This window comes from Typopeltis vanoorti, chromosome 4 (genome assembly GCF_054136105.1).
Source record: "Typopeltis vanoorti isolate ZY-2024b chromosome 4, IOZ_Tvanoo_1.0, whole genome shotgun sequence".
Classification (NCBI taxonomy): Eukaryota; Metazoa; Arthropoda; class Arachnida; order Uropygi; family Thelyphonidae; genus Typopeltis; species Typopeltis vanoorti.
In genome coordinates this window covers 18,481,145-18,494,188 of record NC_143552.1, presented here as the reverse complement: position 1 = coordinate 18,494,188, position 13,044 = coordinate 18,481,145, and the positions used below count along the sequence as shown (strand labels likewise).

Below are 13,044 nucleotides of genomic sequence, written 5' to 3'. Positions count from 1 at the left end.
CTTGATTGATTTATTTCAGGAAAATTGGTTTAAGCAGATAGGTAGAAGTGCAATGCAAAATAAGTGGAAGTGAGTATGTTTTGATGATTTCATATAGTTTTGGTATTAGTTGACTGTCTTTAATAATGAGCTGAAGAGCTTTTCTAGAACTGTTTGACATAATTTTCTATGGTAATAAGGGTAGTAACAATAATTAATCAATCCCAAGACATGATTCACTTGTATTTCAGCCATTAGAATTTATATAAATGAATGCGTGGGAAGTGTTTAAAAAATACTTATGATGCAGAATAAATACAGTAGGAGTAATGTGGAAGGAATACCTGGCAGTTCTGTCGCCCGAGGACTGTGAGAAGTAGGCTAGGGCTACTGAACCAAGGATGGGTTCAGCTAAAGAAGCGAGTCCAACAGAAAGAGTGTGTGTAAAGTAAGAATCGGGTCGCTGAATGTGGGTACGATGAATGGGAAGAGTAGGGAGATAGTGGACATGATGAGAAGAAGGAAGCTGAAGATCTTGTGCATGCAGAAGACAAGGTGGAAAGGCAATAAAGCAAAGGAGCTGGCGGAGGGATATAAACTGTTTTATAGCGGTGTGGATGAGAAGGGAAGAAACGGAGTTGGAATTATCATCGATAAGGAGCTAAAGAGTGGAGTCTATGAGGTGTGCCGGAAGAATGATCGGATTATGAGCGTTAAGCTTGAGATGGGAGGAAGTGTGGCTACTATAGTGTGTGGCTACGCCCCCACAAGTAGGTTGTGATGATGAGGAGAAAGAGACATTCTGGAGAGAACTTGACCAAGTAGTAATGGGAATCCCTAATGGTGAGAGAGTGATTGTCGGAGCAGATCTGAACGGGCATGTAGGAAGGCGACGAAGTGGTGAAGAAAGGGTACATGGAGGTTGGAGTAGTGGTGAAAGAAATGAAGAAGGTAAAAAAATCATAGAATATGCTGTGGCCTTCGATCTGGCTATAGCTAACACGTGGTTCAAGAAGAGAGTTGGGCATCTGATAACCTATAAGAGCGGGGATGGAATGAGTCAGATTGACTATATTATGTGCCATAGGAAACATCTGAAGGAGGTGAAAAACTGTAACGTGATTAATGGAGAAAGTGTAGTGGCACAGCACAGGTTGGTTGTGGTAGACTGTGATATAAAAGGGGAAAAGAAGAACAGGCGGAAGTGGCGGATACAGAGGAGAATAAAGTGGTGGAAATTGGAAGAGGAAGGCAAAAGGAATAAGTTTAAAGAAAAGGTATTGAAAGAAATGAAGTTACCAGAGGATGTGGAAGAATGGTGGGATGTTAATAGACGGAATATTAGAAAAATTGGAGAAGAGGTGCTTGGTATAACATCAGGAAAGGGACCGCCTGAGGATAAGGGGGCATGGTGGTGGAATGATGAGGTGCAGTTGGAGATCAAGGAAAAAAAAGAGGCAAAGAAAAAATGGGACATGACTGGAACTAGAGCCGACAAGGAGGCATATAGATTAGCAAAGAAAAATGCAAAGAGAGCTGTGGCAAGGGCGAAAGCGAGGGCAGTTGATGAGGTTTATGAAGAACTGGAGAGAAACGGTGGCGAAGCTCAGTTGTTGAGAATAGCGAAAGCTAGAGATAAGGCCTTGAAAGACATAACTTCAGTCAAGCAGATAAAGGATGCCTCAGGAGTAGTATTACAAGACGAGGACAAAATCAGAGGAAGATGGAAAGAATATTTCCCAAAACTACTAAATGAGGAGAATCCAAGAGAGAGGTGCGAGGATGGAGAGGTAAATGAGAGACTGGTGCAAGACATAAGTAGAGAGGAAGTGGTTTGGGTACTGAGAAAAATGAAGAATGGAAAGGCTGTGGAAGCAGACAAGATACCTGGGGAAGTATGGAAAAGTTTGGGCAGTGAGGGCATGGATATGTTATGGGAGCTGATGTGTAAAATAGCCCAACAGGAAAAGATACCAGAGGAATGGAGGAAAAGTATTCTCGTCCCAATCTACAAAGGAAGAGGAGATGTTCAAGACTGTGGCAACTATAGAGGAATCAAGCTGATGTCACACACATTAAAAATATGGGAAAGAGTAATTGAAGCAAGGTTACGGCAGGAAACGAAAATTGGTGAGGAGCAGTTTGGATTTATGCCAGGAAGAGGGACAACGGATGCAATATTTGCGCTAAGGCGATTGATGGAGAAATATAGAGAGATGCAAGTGGATCTGCACATGGTGTTTATAGATCTGGAAAAGGCATACGACAGAGTGGCCAGGCAGGAGGTATGGAGGTGTATGAGGAAGAAGGGGGTGTCGGAGAAGTACGTGAGGTTGGTGAAGGAGATGTATGAGGGAACATAAACTCAGGTCAGGTCTAGTGTCGGCATGACAGAAGGGTTCCCTATTGTCGTAGGGCTACACCAAGGGTCAGCTCTGAGCCCCTACCTCTTTGACGTGGTCATGGATGTACTAGTGGAGGATGTCAAGGAGGCACCATGGAGCATGCTGTTTGCCGATGACATTGTTCTATGCGAATAATCCCGAGAGAAGCTTGAAAATACCCTGGAAGAGTGGAGAAAGGCATTGGAGGAGAGCGGCATGAGAATTAACCAGGTGAAGACTGAATATATGTCAACGGGGAGTGACGAGGATATCGTCATACGACTCCAGGGTGAAAGGCTAATTTCAGGGAAGAAATTCAAGTACCTTGGGTCGGTTGTCGAGAGGAATGGTGACCTGGATGAGGAAATACAGCACCGAATAACAAGCGGTTGGATGAATTGGAGGAAGATGAGCGGGGTCCTGTGCGACAGGAGAGTGAGTTGTAAGAGGAAAGGAAAGCTCTATAAGATGGTGATGAGGCCGACGATGCTCCATGGTGCGGAGACGTGGCCTATAACCAAGGCACAGGAGAGGAAGATGGAGGTAGCGGAGATGCGGATGTTGAGATGGATGAGTGGTGTGACAAAGAAGGACAGGATAAGGAATGACTACATCAGAGGGACGGTTAAGGTGGGACCAATTGGCAAGAAGATACAAAAAAGTAGGCTGAGGTGGTTTGGACATGTTGAGAGGAAGGGTGAGGAGTATGTTGGTAAACGAGTGGAGTATATGGAGTTGGAGAGAAGGAAGAAAAGAGGCAGGCCCAAGCTCAGGTGGAATGATAAGATGACAGAGGATCTTAGGGAGAAAGGATGGAGTCCGAAGGATGCCCTGAACCGGAGAACTTGGAAGAGGAAGGTTAAAGATTGGTGCGCCGACCCCGTTTAACATGGGATAAGGCAGAGTGAAAGAAGAAGAAGAAGAATGTGGAAGGAATACCATGTGCATAAGAATGATGTCAGTTATGATAATTGTAAGCAGAAGAGTCACAACTGTCATATGGAAAGCTAAGTCCAAGTATGGAAAGAAACCGCCTCTGCAGGTTGAAGACAACCCAAAAGAATTCTGTCATGCTGCAAGTAAAAGAAAGAATGAATTTGAAAGAATAATTCTACTGAATGCAGATGGTACGTGAGTGACTGATGCAGAAGTGATTGTTCAACTAATGAGCAGCCATTTTGCTAAAAGCTATCAACCTGGTATATGCAACATTGAACTCTCTGCTACCTCTTTACTGTATGAGGAGGAAATACTAGAACTGTTGCACAAACTGATTGAGACTTACCCAGTGGGAAGAATGTATGGTAATCCCATTACACAAGGGTAGTGCAAAGACCGCTGTATCCAACTATCAGCCAATCAGTATCTTAGGAGTGGTGGTGGTGAAGATTTTAGAAAACTTGGTTAGGGGTCACATTCAGAAATGGGTTGATAGAGAATCTCTATTTTGCAACAAACAGCATGGGTTTACTAAGGGAAGGTTATGTTTTAGTAACTTGTTGACATTTCTATAATAATGTTACCACTGAGTTAGACAAGGGGAATGGATATACCATGATACTTTGGATTTTGATAAGGCTTTTTTGACAGAATATAGCATAGAAGACTGTTGAATAAATCGGAGAATATGAGATTAGATTATGAACTATTGGCATGGATAAGAGGATGGCTGACTGACAGATATCAAAAAGTGGTATATGAGGGGTGTGAATCTGCAAGGTAACCAGTGGTGTATCTCAAGGATGAGCCCTTGGTCCATTGTTATTCAATCTCTACGTTAATGACATTGAGAAGATTTTGACATATGACATAACAGCTATTTGCTGATGGTTCCAAAATAAGTAGGGTAATCAAGAGTGCTGCTGATATGCAGTACTTGCAGAATGATTTGAGTAGGCTGGAATTGTGGGTGTGTGAAAATGGCTGTCAGTTCAATGTTAATAAATGTAAGGTCATACTATTTATTGTGATTAGATATCCGGTGCATTATGTTGGTGAGATTAGGCTAGAGATCTTGAAGATCTTAGACAACAAGGGAAATGGATACACCATGATACTTTTGTATTAGCAGATAGGAAGTTGACATTCATAGACCATATAGCAAAGATTGCAAATACAAATCAAATGATAATAGAAATGCTGACACTAACTTTGACATATAATAGATAAAGATGTCATTCTGCCTCTTTACAAGACCGTCACTTGGATTTCACTTGGATTATTGTGTGCAGGTCTGGTCTGCTTATCTCATTTGTGATTCTGATACAGTAGAGAGAGAGAGAGAGAGAGAGAGAGTGTGCAACTGAGAGCATTAGGAAATGATATCAGGTTTGTGGAATACTGATTATGAAGACAGATGAGAATCTGTAGACTGCAGACACTAGCAAACAGGAGAAAGAGGAATGATATGATTGAGACTTACAAACTTCTGAGAGGGTTATACAGAATTTCAGTGGATGAAATTTTTCACTTTATGAGAATGAATGCTGTCAAGAAGAGGGATAAGAGCTAGATTTTTCTTTCATGGAGTGGTGCATGATTGGAATGGATTGCTATTGTTTATTGTATGTGTGTGTGTGTGCAAGTAGCATGAATGAATTCAAGAACAGATATGACAGCTGGTGTGAATAATATGGCCTTTCTTGATGAATTCCTGAGTCCCTGGAGGTCTCCCTTAATAATATATTGTTTATGTATTCTGTATAGAACTTAAGTATTGTTTATGCATGAATTTCATGCATAATGTGAGCTGAATTTCATTCATGTCACATTATGACACAGTTAATGGCATAAAAGTTTGCTAAAGTAAATTTGAAAGGAGGAGGATTTATTTCCATAATTTGAATTAGTTGTGCTGAAGCAGTGTGTTAAAAATATTGTATCATGTAGAATCCATGAATATTTGAGTAATCCTTTATATGGAGCACATGTTAATCGCAGAAAGTACTTGTGCTTCTCATTTTTAATCTTTGTCTATTCTTTTCTGTCCATATTCTTTGCTTCACTTCCTCTGATCTTTTTTTTTTATCATCATATTTTTCAGACCACCATCACTAGGATTTAATGTTGCTGCCGTGTTTGCCATGCAGTGCAACCCATGATCATCTTTGAAAGGGAGATCCTAGTGGTTCTGTGGTTCCACTTCCAAGCACTGTCATTGCTTGTGGGTTTTAAGTGTGGTTCAGTGACAGGTGGATGGGAAGCTCTGGTACTGAATTCTCCCTTTGTGAGAATGAGTCTTTCAGCCTCATGTTTCTCAGGGTTCTCAATAAGACCCAACTCAGCACAGAAACCCAACTCAGCACATGTACAACAGGTGTCAGATTAGGAAAATGTCACCCTTTATCCGGAAGGGCTTGAAAGTTGGCAGGTTCCCAAAATCTGTGAAAAAAATCTATTCAGGTAATATTCTCATTGAAACAACCTCCCAGAATGAATCAGTCCTTTGCTCACCATCATTTGTTGACGATATTAATAACAGTACCCCCTCCCCCCTCCAAAAAAAAAAATCTCAAGGAGTAACATTGGAGTGGGACCTCCTTGATGTTGCTAACAGGGAGATTTGCTGTGGATCAAGGAGTTAGTCATTTAACATTCCTAACCCTGCCTCCAACATCAGTGAAAGCAAGGTATCTCAATTACTCTGTTTGGCTTTATGTCTCAAACTGCTTGTGTAGCCACTCTTCCATCTCTGTCCATTGTGGCAGTAATGAATATAAGAATTGTGACTGTAAGTGCAAAACACTCAATTGCACTAATTGTGAGAGAGAATATCTATCCTCCTCATGAGCATACCAAAGATGAAAGGGTCAAGATCAATTGGAACATGCTGTATAAGGAGCACAAAGAAGACCACAACAAGAACACAACTATGAGAAAATCTCGTTTTCTGAGAAAACAAACAATAAAGAAAGTGTCAAAGAGGGCTCTTTAACACATATGTCCATTTTCTTCTGACAGTTGTTGAGCATTATGATTTACACACAGAGCAAATCAGAGAAAAATGTCCTCACTCTGGAAAACACACCAAAAATTATTCCACCACATCAAAACCATCTCATTAGAAAACTTACAAATTGTGCACCTTGCATTAATAGATGGGTTGATACCCATTCTCTCCCCACCCAAGAGAAAATATTAAATGACCTAGTGTTCTGGATGGAATAGAATTTTATGATATTTTAGATATCTTCTGAGAAGGAAGAGATGGCTGGAAACCAGCCATCCACAATTTGCTAAAAAGGAAAAATCCAAGGCTGATAAAAGTAAATCCTCACAAAACCAGAAGCTAGATGAAATCACCATACATAAATAATTAACAAATTCCTACAGTGGAATTGATGTGGATTTCAATTAAATTTTTGTTTTGGTAGATTTCCACCAAAACAAAACTGGCAATGATCCTCCATTGCAGTATACCTCTATCATCTGCAAGGATAGGATAGAGGAATGAACCTACCCACAGAGGAGTTGCCATCCTCTTGGACAACCACATCCTCTTCTAGCAAGTCATACCTCACATAGAGGTAGTCGCCATTAACTTCTCAGTAGGAACTCTTTTTACAGTATGCTGTATCTATCTACTGTTCATTGAAAATATTTCCTAGGATGACCTCATCTTGCACTTGCCATCCCAGTAACCTTAATGGAAGATCTAAATGGCCATACTACTCTGTAAGGCAGTGCACAACTTAATATCAGAGGTAGGGTTATGGAGTGTACTTGACATCAGTAACCTATCTCAAGCTTTTAATTTTTCAGGAAATGACAGTGTGTTATAGAATATTAATTAAAAACTAATCAATACCTTCCTATATTTCGGCAGTGTCACACTCCCATCTTCAGGGATCACAAAACAATGATATGTGCACACAGGCATTCGCAATAAGAAAATGAGGCTGAAGAAAGGCAACTCAGGTCAGTCCTAGATTCCTAAAGTTGCTTCCTAGTGGGCTAAATTGGGTTGTCTTGGCTGTTGGGCTGATGATCTTAGAATGTAAACTTCCCAAATTTGAGGGAGTCTCATGCACCCAAATTTGTAGAGGTTTAGGAAGTTTCTCAGAGCTGAGGCTGACTCAAGGAACAATCTTTCATATTTGTACTTCATGCGGTGTAATAAAGTGGCCTTCTTCCAGCGTATTCTGTGGCGGATGTCCAATGCATGGTGAGCAAGACCTGAATGGCTTTATTGATGGAATTGGATGTAGTCCTTGTGTTTAGATATCCTGATATTGGCTGTCCTACCTGTTTAGCCATAGTAGGACAGTTTGTGACTGCAAGGGACTTGCAATATTCCAAGTAGATCTAGGGGAGGTGGCTGGTCTTTAGTGGAGCAGATAAGAGATGCTTATTTCTTATGTGGTCTATAATTAGTTGTGAGGCCATGTTTTCTTAGGATTTTTGTTAGTTTTTCAGATATATCTGGATATATGGAATAGCGATAGATTTAGAGTAGGGGTCGGCAACCTGCGGCTCGCGAGCCACATGCGGCTCTTTGGATGTGAAGCTGCGGCTCTTTAGTTCCATACGCAAATATTATTTATTTTATCAAAAAAAAAAAAATTTTAAATCGTTCTGAATCGATTAACGAGGATTAGGCACCGATTCTATCTCTCAGCCACTTGTACTCGCTTTTCACCGCACCCCTCCCCCGTGACATGCATCGTCACTGTCGTCAGTCCGTCGGAAGCTCTCGAATGACGCCGTCGTCGATAAGGTGTTGAAACGTTTTGCTTTGTGCTTGAATGAAATAAATACATTCCTAAATGAAAAAGGCATTAATCACCCTGAATTAGAGAACGACAAATGGTTGCAAAAATTTTACTTTATGGTGGATATCACAGCGAAATTAAATGAGCTGAATCTAAAACTGCAAGGAAAGGGAAACCCAGCCTATGTTTTGGTAGAAGAATTGGTTTGTTTTGAAGAAAAATTAATTTTTTTTGCAGAAGATATTCAGAGTAGTAAATGACTTCATTTTCAATTTCTAAAGCAATATTGCGATAAAACCAGTGCAACTGTTGACACAAATTACTTCAGCACAGTTATAAAAAAAATTAAAGATGAATTTGCTGACAGATTTGAGCAATTCAAAACCAACAAAACCACTCTAGCATTCATAGTAAATCCTCTCAACACAAATAGTAACGAAATCCACATTGAGCCATTTGGAATTGATACTGGATCTCTAGAAATGCAATTGATCGATTTAAAAAGTAAAGCTTTGTGGAGTGGAAAATTTACAGAGTTGAAAAGCAAGTTGGAAGAGTTGGAGGTCCAGAAATGTGTGTACGTAACGCAACAAAAGTGGACAGCTTTAAAAGAAATGCCGAGAGTTGAGGCACTTATATTCGACGCATGGAATAGTCTTCCAGATTGCTACAGTGAGGTGAAGAAGTTGGCATTTGGAGTGCTGACTATCTTCGGATCGACATATTCGTGCGAGTAAGCGTTCTCTTGCATGAATATAATTAAAAGTAAAGTAAGAAGCCAACTAACAAATGAAAATTTAGAGTCGTGTTTGAAACTTTAAACAACAAGTTATGAGCCAAATTTATCCAAACTTTCTAAAACCATGCAAAGCCAACGCTCCCATTGAATTTGTTTGCTCAAATGTATGTTATTGTTTTTTTTATTTTAAGTACAAGTTACATTGTTTAGTAAAGTTTAAATTTTCTACTTGAATAACCATGCAAAGCCATCGCTCCCATTGAATTTGTTTGCTTAATTGTTTGTTATTGAAGTACAAGTTAGTGTTGTAAGTAAATGTTTAATTGTTTTAATTTTTTACTTAAATAATAAGTAATTATCTAATTTGTTGTGAAAAACACTACTTATATATGAATAAATAGATATTTTTTCTTATGAATAAATAGATTAGTTTTTTTTTATCATAAAACTTTATTTATGTGAGTACTATTTATTGTTGGCAAGAAAAAATTTTGTGGCTCTTTAAAAACTTTGAAATTTTGTAAATTGTAATTTTTGACTCTTCCGACTCAAAAGGTTGCTGACCCCGGATTTAGAGTAATCTCTGTTATGAAGGGGGGGGGGATAGATGTGGTTTACTGGTTTTAATATTTTTTGTATTTTTGGGGGATTGTAGCCATTGGCTAAGAAGGTGTTACAGATATGGTTAGGGCATTGGTATCTCAACTGATTAATTTTGTCCTATTATATAGGGTTTTTATAATCCCAGGTTGTTGGGAAGGGTTATGGCGTGACTGCTGGTGAATGTATCTACTTGTATGTGTAGGTTTTCTGTAAACCGAGAAAGCCAGGGATTTATCAGGCTGGCACGTAATCAGAGTGTCTAGGAAAGGGAAACTTGTTTTTCTTTTCCAAGGTAAACTGGATACTATGGTGTTGATTGTTAGTGTGTTGAGAAATTGTGGAGTGTATCCAGGCCATGCGGCCAAATAGCATACACATCATCCACATAGTGTAGCCAAACAGTGAATTTATGTGGGGCAGAGTTTAAGGATTTTTCATCAAAGGTCTCAGTAAAGAAGTTGGCCAGGGGTGGAGAGAGTGGAGAACCCATGGCTGTCTGTTTGTAGAATTTTCCTTGCTAAACAAAATAGCCCGAGTTCATGGTGAACTGAAATAGGACTAAGATATCGGGAGGCAATTTGGCTTGGATGAGGTCTAAGGTACAGTGGGACATTGGTGAATAAGGAGGTAACTCTAACCAAGTGAAAAATAAACTTTCAACAAGGAGGTAACATTAAAACTGACCATTATGTCAGTGTGTTGGAGTGTGAGGTTTTTTATACCAGCTTTAAAGTGGGCTGAGTTTTTTATGTGTGAAGGTGCGTTGCCACCTTCATACATAAAAAACTCACTTGAAATATAGGAAGGTATTGATTAAAGTTTTTAATAAAGCATTTCATGGTGTGGATTACATTATAAAGGAATGATATTATACTCAGATTTTATGTTATGCATGATTATTTAACTAAATTGAATAACTTGTATTTTTTTGTATGAAAATCAGCCCCCCTCCCCCCCATCCTACAACTGAAATGAGGAAGAGCATTGAAACTTTGTATTCTCAATAGTAATACAAGAACATTTCAGCTATCTATGTACAGGTTTAGTGAAAAATGACAAATTAAACATGGGAGTTGATTATAGAATAAGCAATGTTGATATGTTTGGAAGTCAGCTGAATAATTTTTTATGGAATAAGAGAGAGAAAGTACTTAAAACACCAAATAGAAAATGGTACTCAAATCCATTAACATATGAACTGAGAATTTGGTTAGAAAAAAAATAGTTGAAGGATATTGAGCTCTAACAGATATGAGAGTTCTTAGCAGTGTTTGAGGAGACGTTTGCATCAATAGCTGAATCAATAGAGATGTTAGAAAGGAACTTGCCATTATTAGCATTCGAGAATATTATTATTAAGAGAGACCCTCCAGGGAGTTAGAGACTCATAGAGGGAGGCCATTACACGTACCAGCTATCGTACTTATTCTTCAATTCATTCACACTGCTTGCACACAACAAATCATGCAGCACCCTATGAGAGAAAATTCCAGCCCCCACCCACTTCTTACTGGCATTTATTCTCAGCTTCCAAGGATGCCCCCCCTTGTTCCTTCCCCACCATCCATAAAATGAAAAATTCCATCAGCTGAAATCCTGTATGACCCTTTCAGAAGTTTATGTATCTCAATCATATTACCTCTCTTTCTCCTGTTTGCTATTGTCTAAGTCTACAAATTCTCAATCTGTCTTCATAATCAGTATTATACAATCCTGATATAATTTTTAACACACTCCTTTGCACTCTCTCCACTATCGGAATTGCAATGGAAACCAGGAGACCAGACCTGCACACGATAGTCTTATAGCACCTCTCATAGCACCCTATGAGAGAAAATTCCAGCCCCCACCCACTTCTTACTGGCATTTATTCTCAGCTTCCAAGGATGCCCCCCCTTGTTCCTTCCCCACCATCCATAAAATGAAAAATTCCATCAGCTGAAATCCTGTATGACCCTTTCAGAAGTTTATGTATCTCAATCATATTACCTCTCTTTCTCCTGTTTGCTATTGTCTAAGTCTACAAATTCTCAATCTGTCTTCATAATCAGTATTATACAATCCTGATATAATTTTTAACACACTCCTTTGCACTCTCTCCACTATCGGAATTGCAATGGAAACCAGGAGACCAGACCTGCACACGATAGTCTTATCAAGGTCTTGTAAAGAGGCAAAATGACATCCTTATTTTTGCATGTGAGCATTAGTTTCAGCATGGCAATCATCTTTTGAGTTGTATTTGCAATCTTTGCTACATGGCCCCTGAACTTCAACTTGCTATCTACTAACACTCCAAGATCCCTAGCCTGATCCATTTCTTCTTGCATAATCCCACCAATATAATAAAACAATGGATATCTAATCATGCCAAAGTGCATTACTTTACATTTACTGACATCCATTTTTACATGCTTACAATTCCAGCCTATTCAAATCATTCTGCAAGTACTGCATATCAGCAGCCTGCTTATCCCCTACCTATTTTTGCATCATCAGCAAATAGCTGATGTCACCTGTCAAATCCTTCTTGATATCATTAGTGGACCAAGGACTAATCCTTGTGGTACACCACTAGTTATCTTTAATATTGCAGACTCGCATCACCCATATACCACTTTTTGATATCTGTCAGTCAGTCATCCTCTTATCCAAAGTAATATTTTATAATCCAAAACCATATTCTCCAATTTATGTAACAGTCTTCCATGTTGTATTCTGTTAAAAGCATTAACAAAATCCACAAGTATCATGGTGTATTCATTTCTCTTGTCTAGCTCGTGGTAACATTATTATAGAATGTGAGCAATTTCCTAAAATATGACCTTCCCTTAGTAAATCTATGCTTCATTGTAAATTGTAAGTAAAGTTTCACTGTCACCCCATTTCTGAATGCGAGCCCTAACTAATTTTTCTGAAATCTTCACCACCACTCCTGAGATACTGATTAGTTGGTAGTTGGATACATCAGTCTTTGCACCCCTCCCTTGTACAATGGGATTACCGTACATTCTTTCCACTTCTGTGGGAACTTCCCTGTTCTGAGACTAAAATTATATAACCTGGTCAAAGGAATAGCAAGTTCAGCTGAACTCTCTTTTAGCATCCATGCTGTTATCCCATCAAGCCCTACAGCTGAATTATTATTCAGTTTGTGGAACAGCTCTAAGACCTCCTCATACACTTGAGTTTCTTCATTCAGTGAAGAGGTAGCAGTGAGTGTAGTTGCACCTACTAGGTTGATAGCTTTTAGCAAAATGGGCAGACATTTGTTGAACAACCTCTTCTGCATCTGTCACCATCACACTATCTGCATTTAGAAGACTTATTCTTTCATATTCATTTTTTTCTTTTACTTGTAGCATATTGATTGAATTCTTGTGAGTTGTCTTTAGCTTGCAGAGCCAATTTCTTTCTTACTCAAACTTAGCTTTCCATACAATAGTTGTAACTATTCTAGACAGCTGCTTATAAATTTTCATAACAGACATCACCCTTATGTACATGGTATTCCTTCCATGTCACCTGTTTCTTACGAATCTCTTGCTTAATGAGATTAGACATCCATTTGACTCTTACTCTATTTATTCTTCGAACTCTTAGCATAATCTGATTTTGCATCATTTAA

The 13,044-nt window shown here is 39.0% G+C and overlaps 1 protein-coding gene across 1 annotated transcript in view; it reads left to right on the top strand.

Annotated features, from left to right (window-relative positions):
- LOC150107135 (small ribosomal subunit protein mS39-like) overlaps nucleotides 1-13,044 on the top strand; it is a 369,834-nt gene that overhangs the window by 38,728 nt on the left and 318,062 nt on the right. The window contains exon 3 of the mRNA XM_090391018.1: nucleotides 20-69. Coding sequence (XP_090247144.1) covers nucleotides 20-69 — 50 coding nt within the window. The remainder of the gene's footprint in view (nucleotides 1-19; nucleotides 70-13,044) is intronic.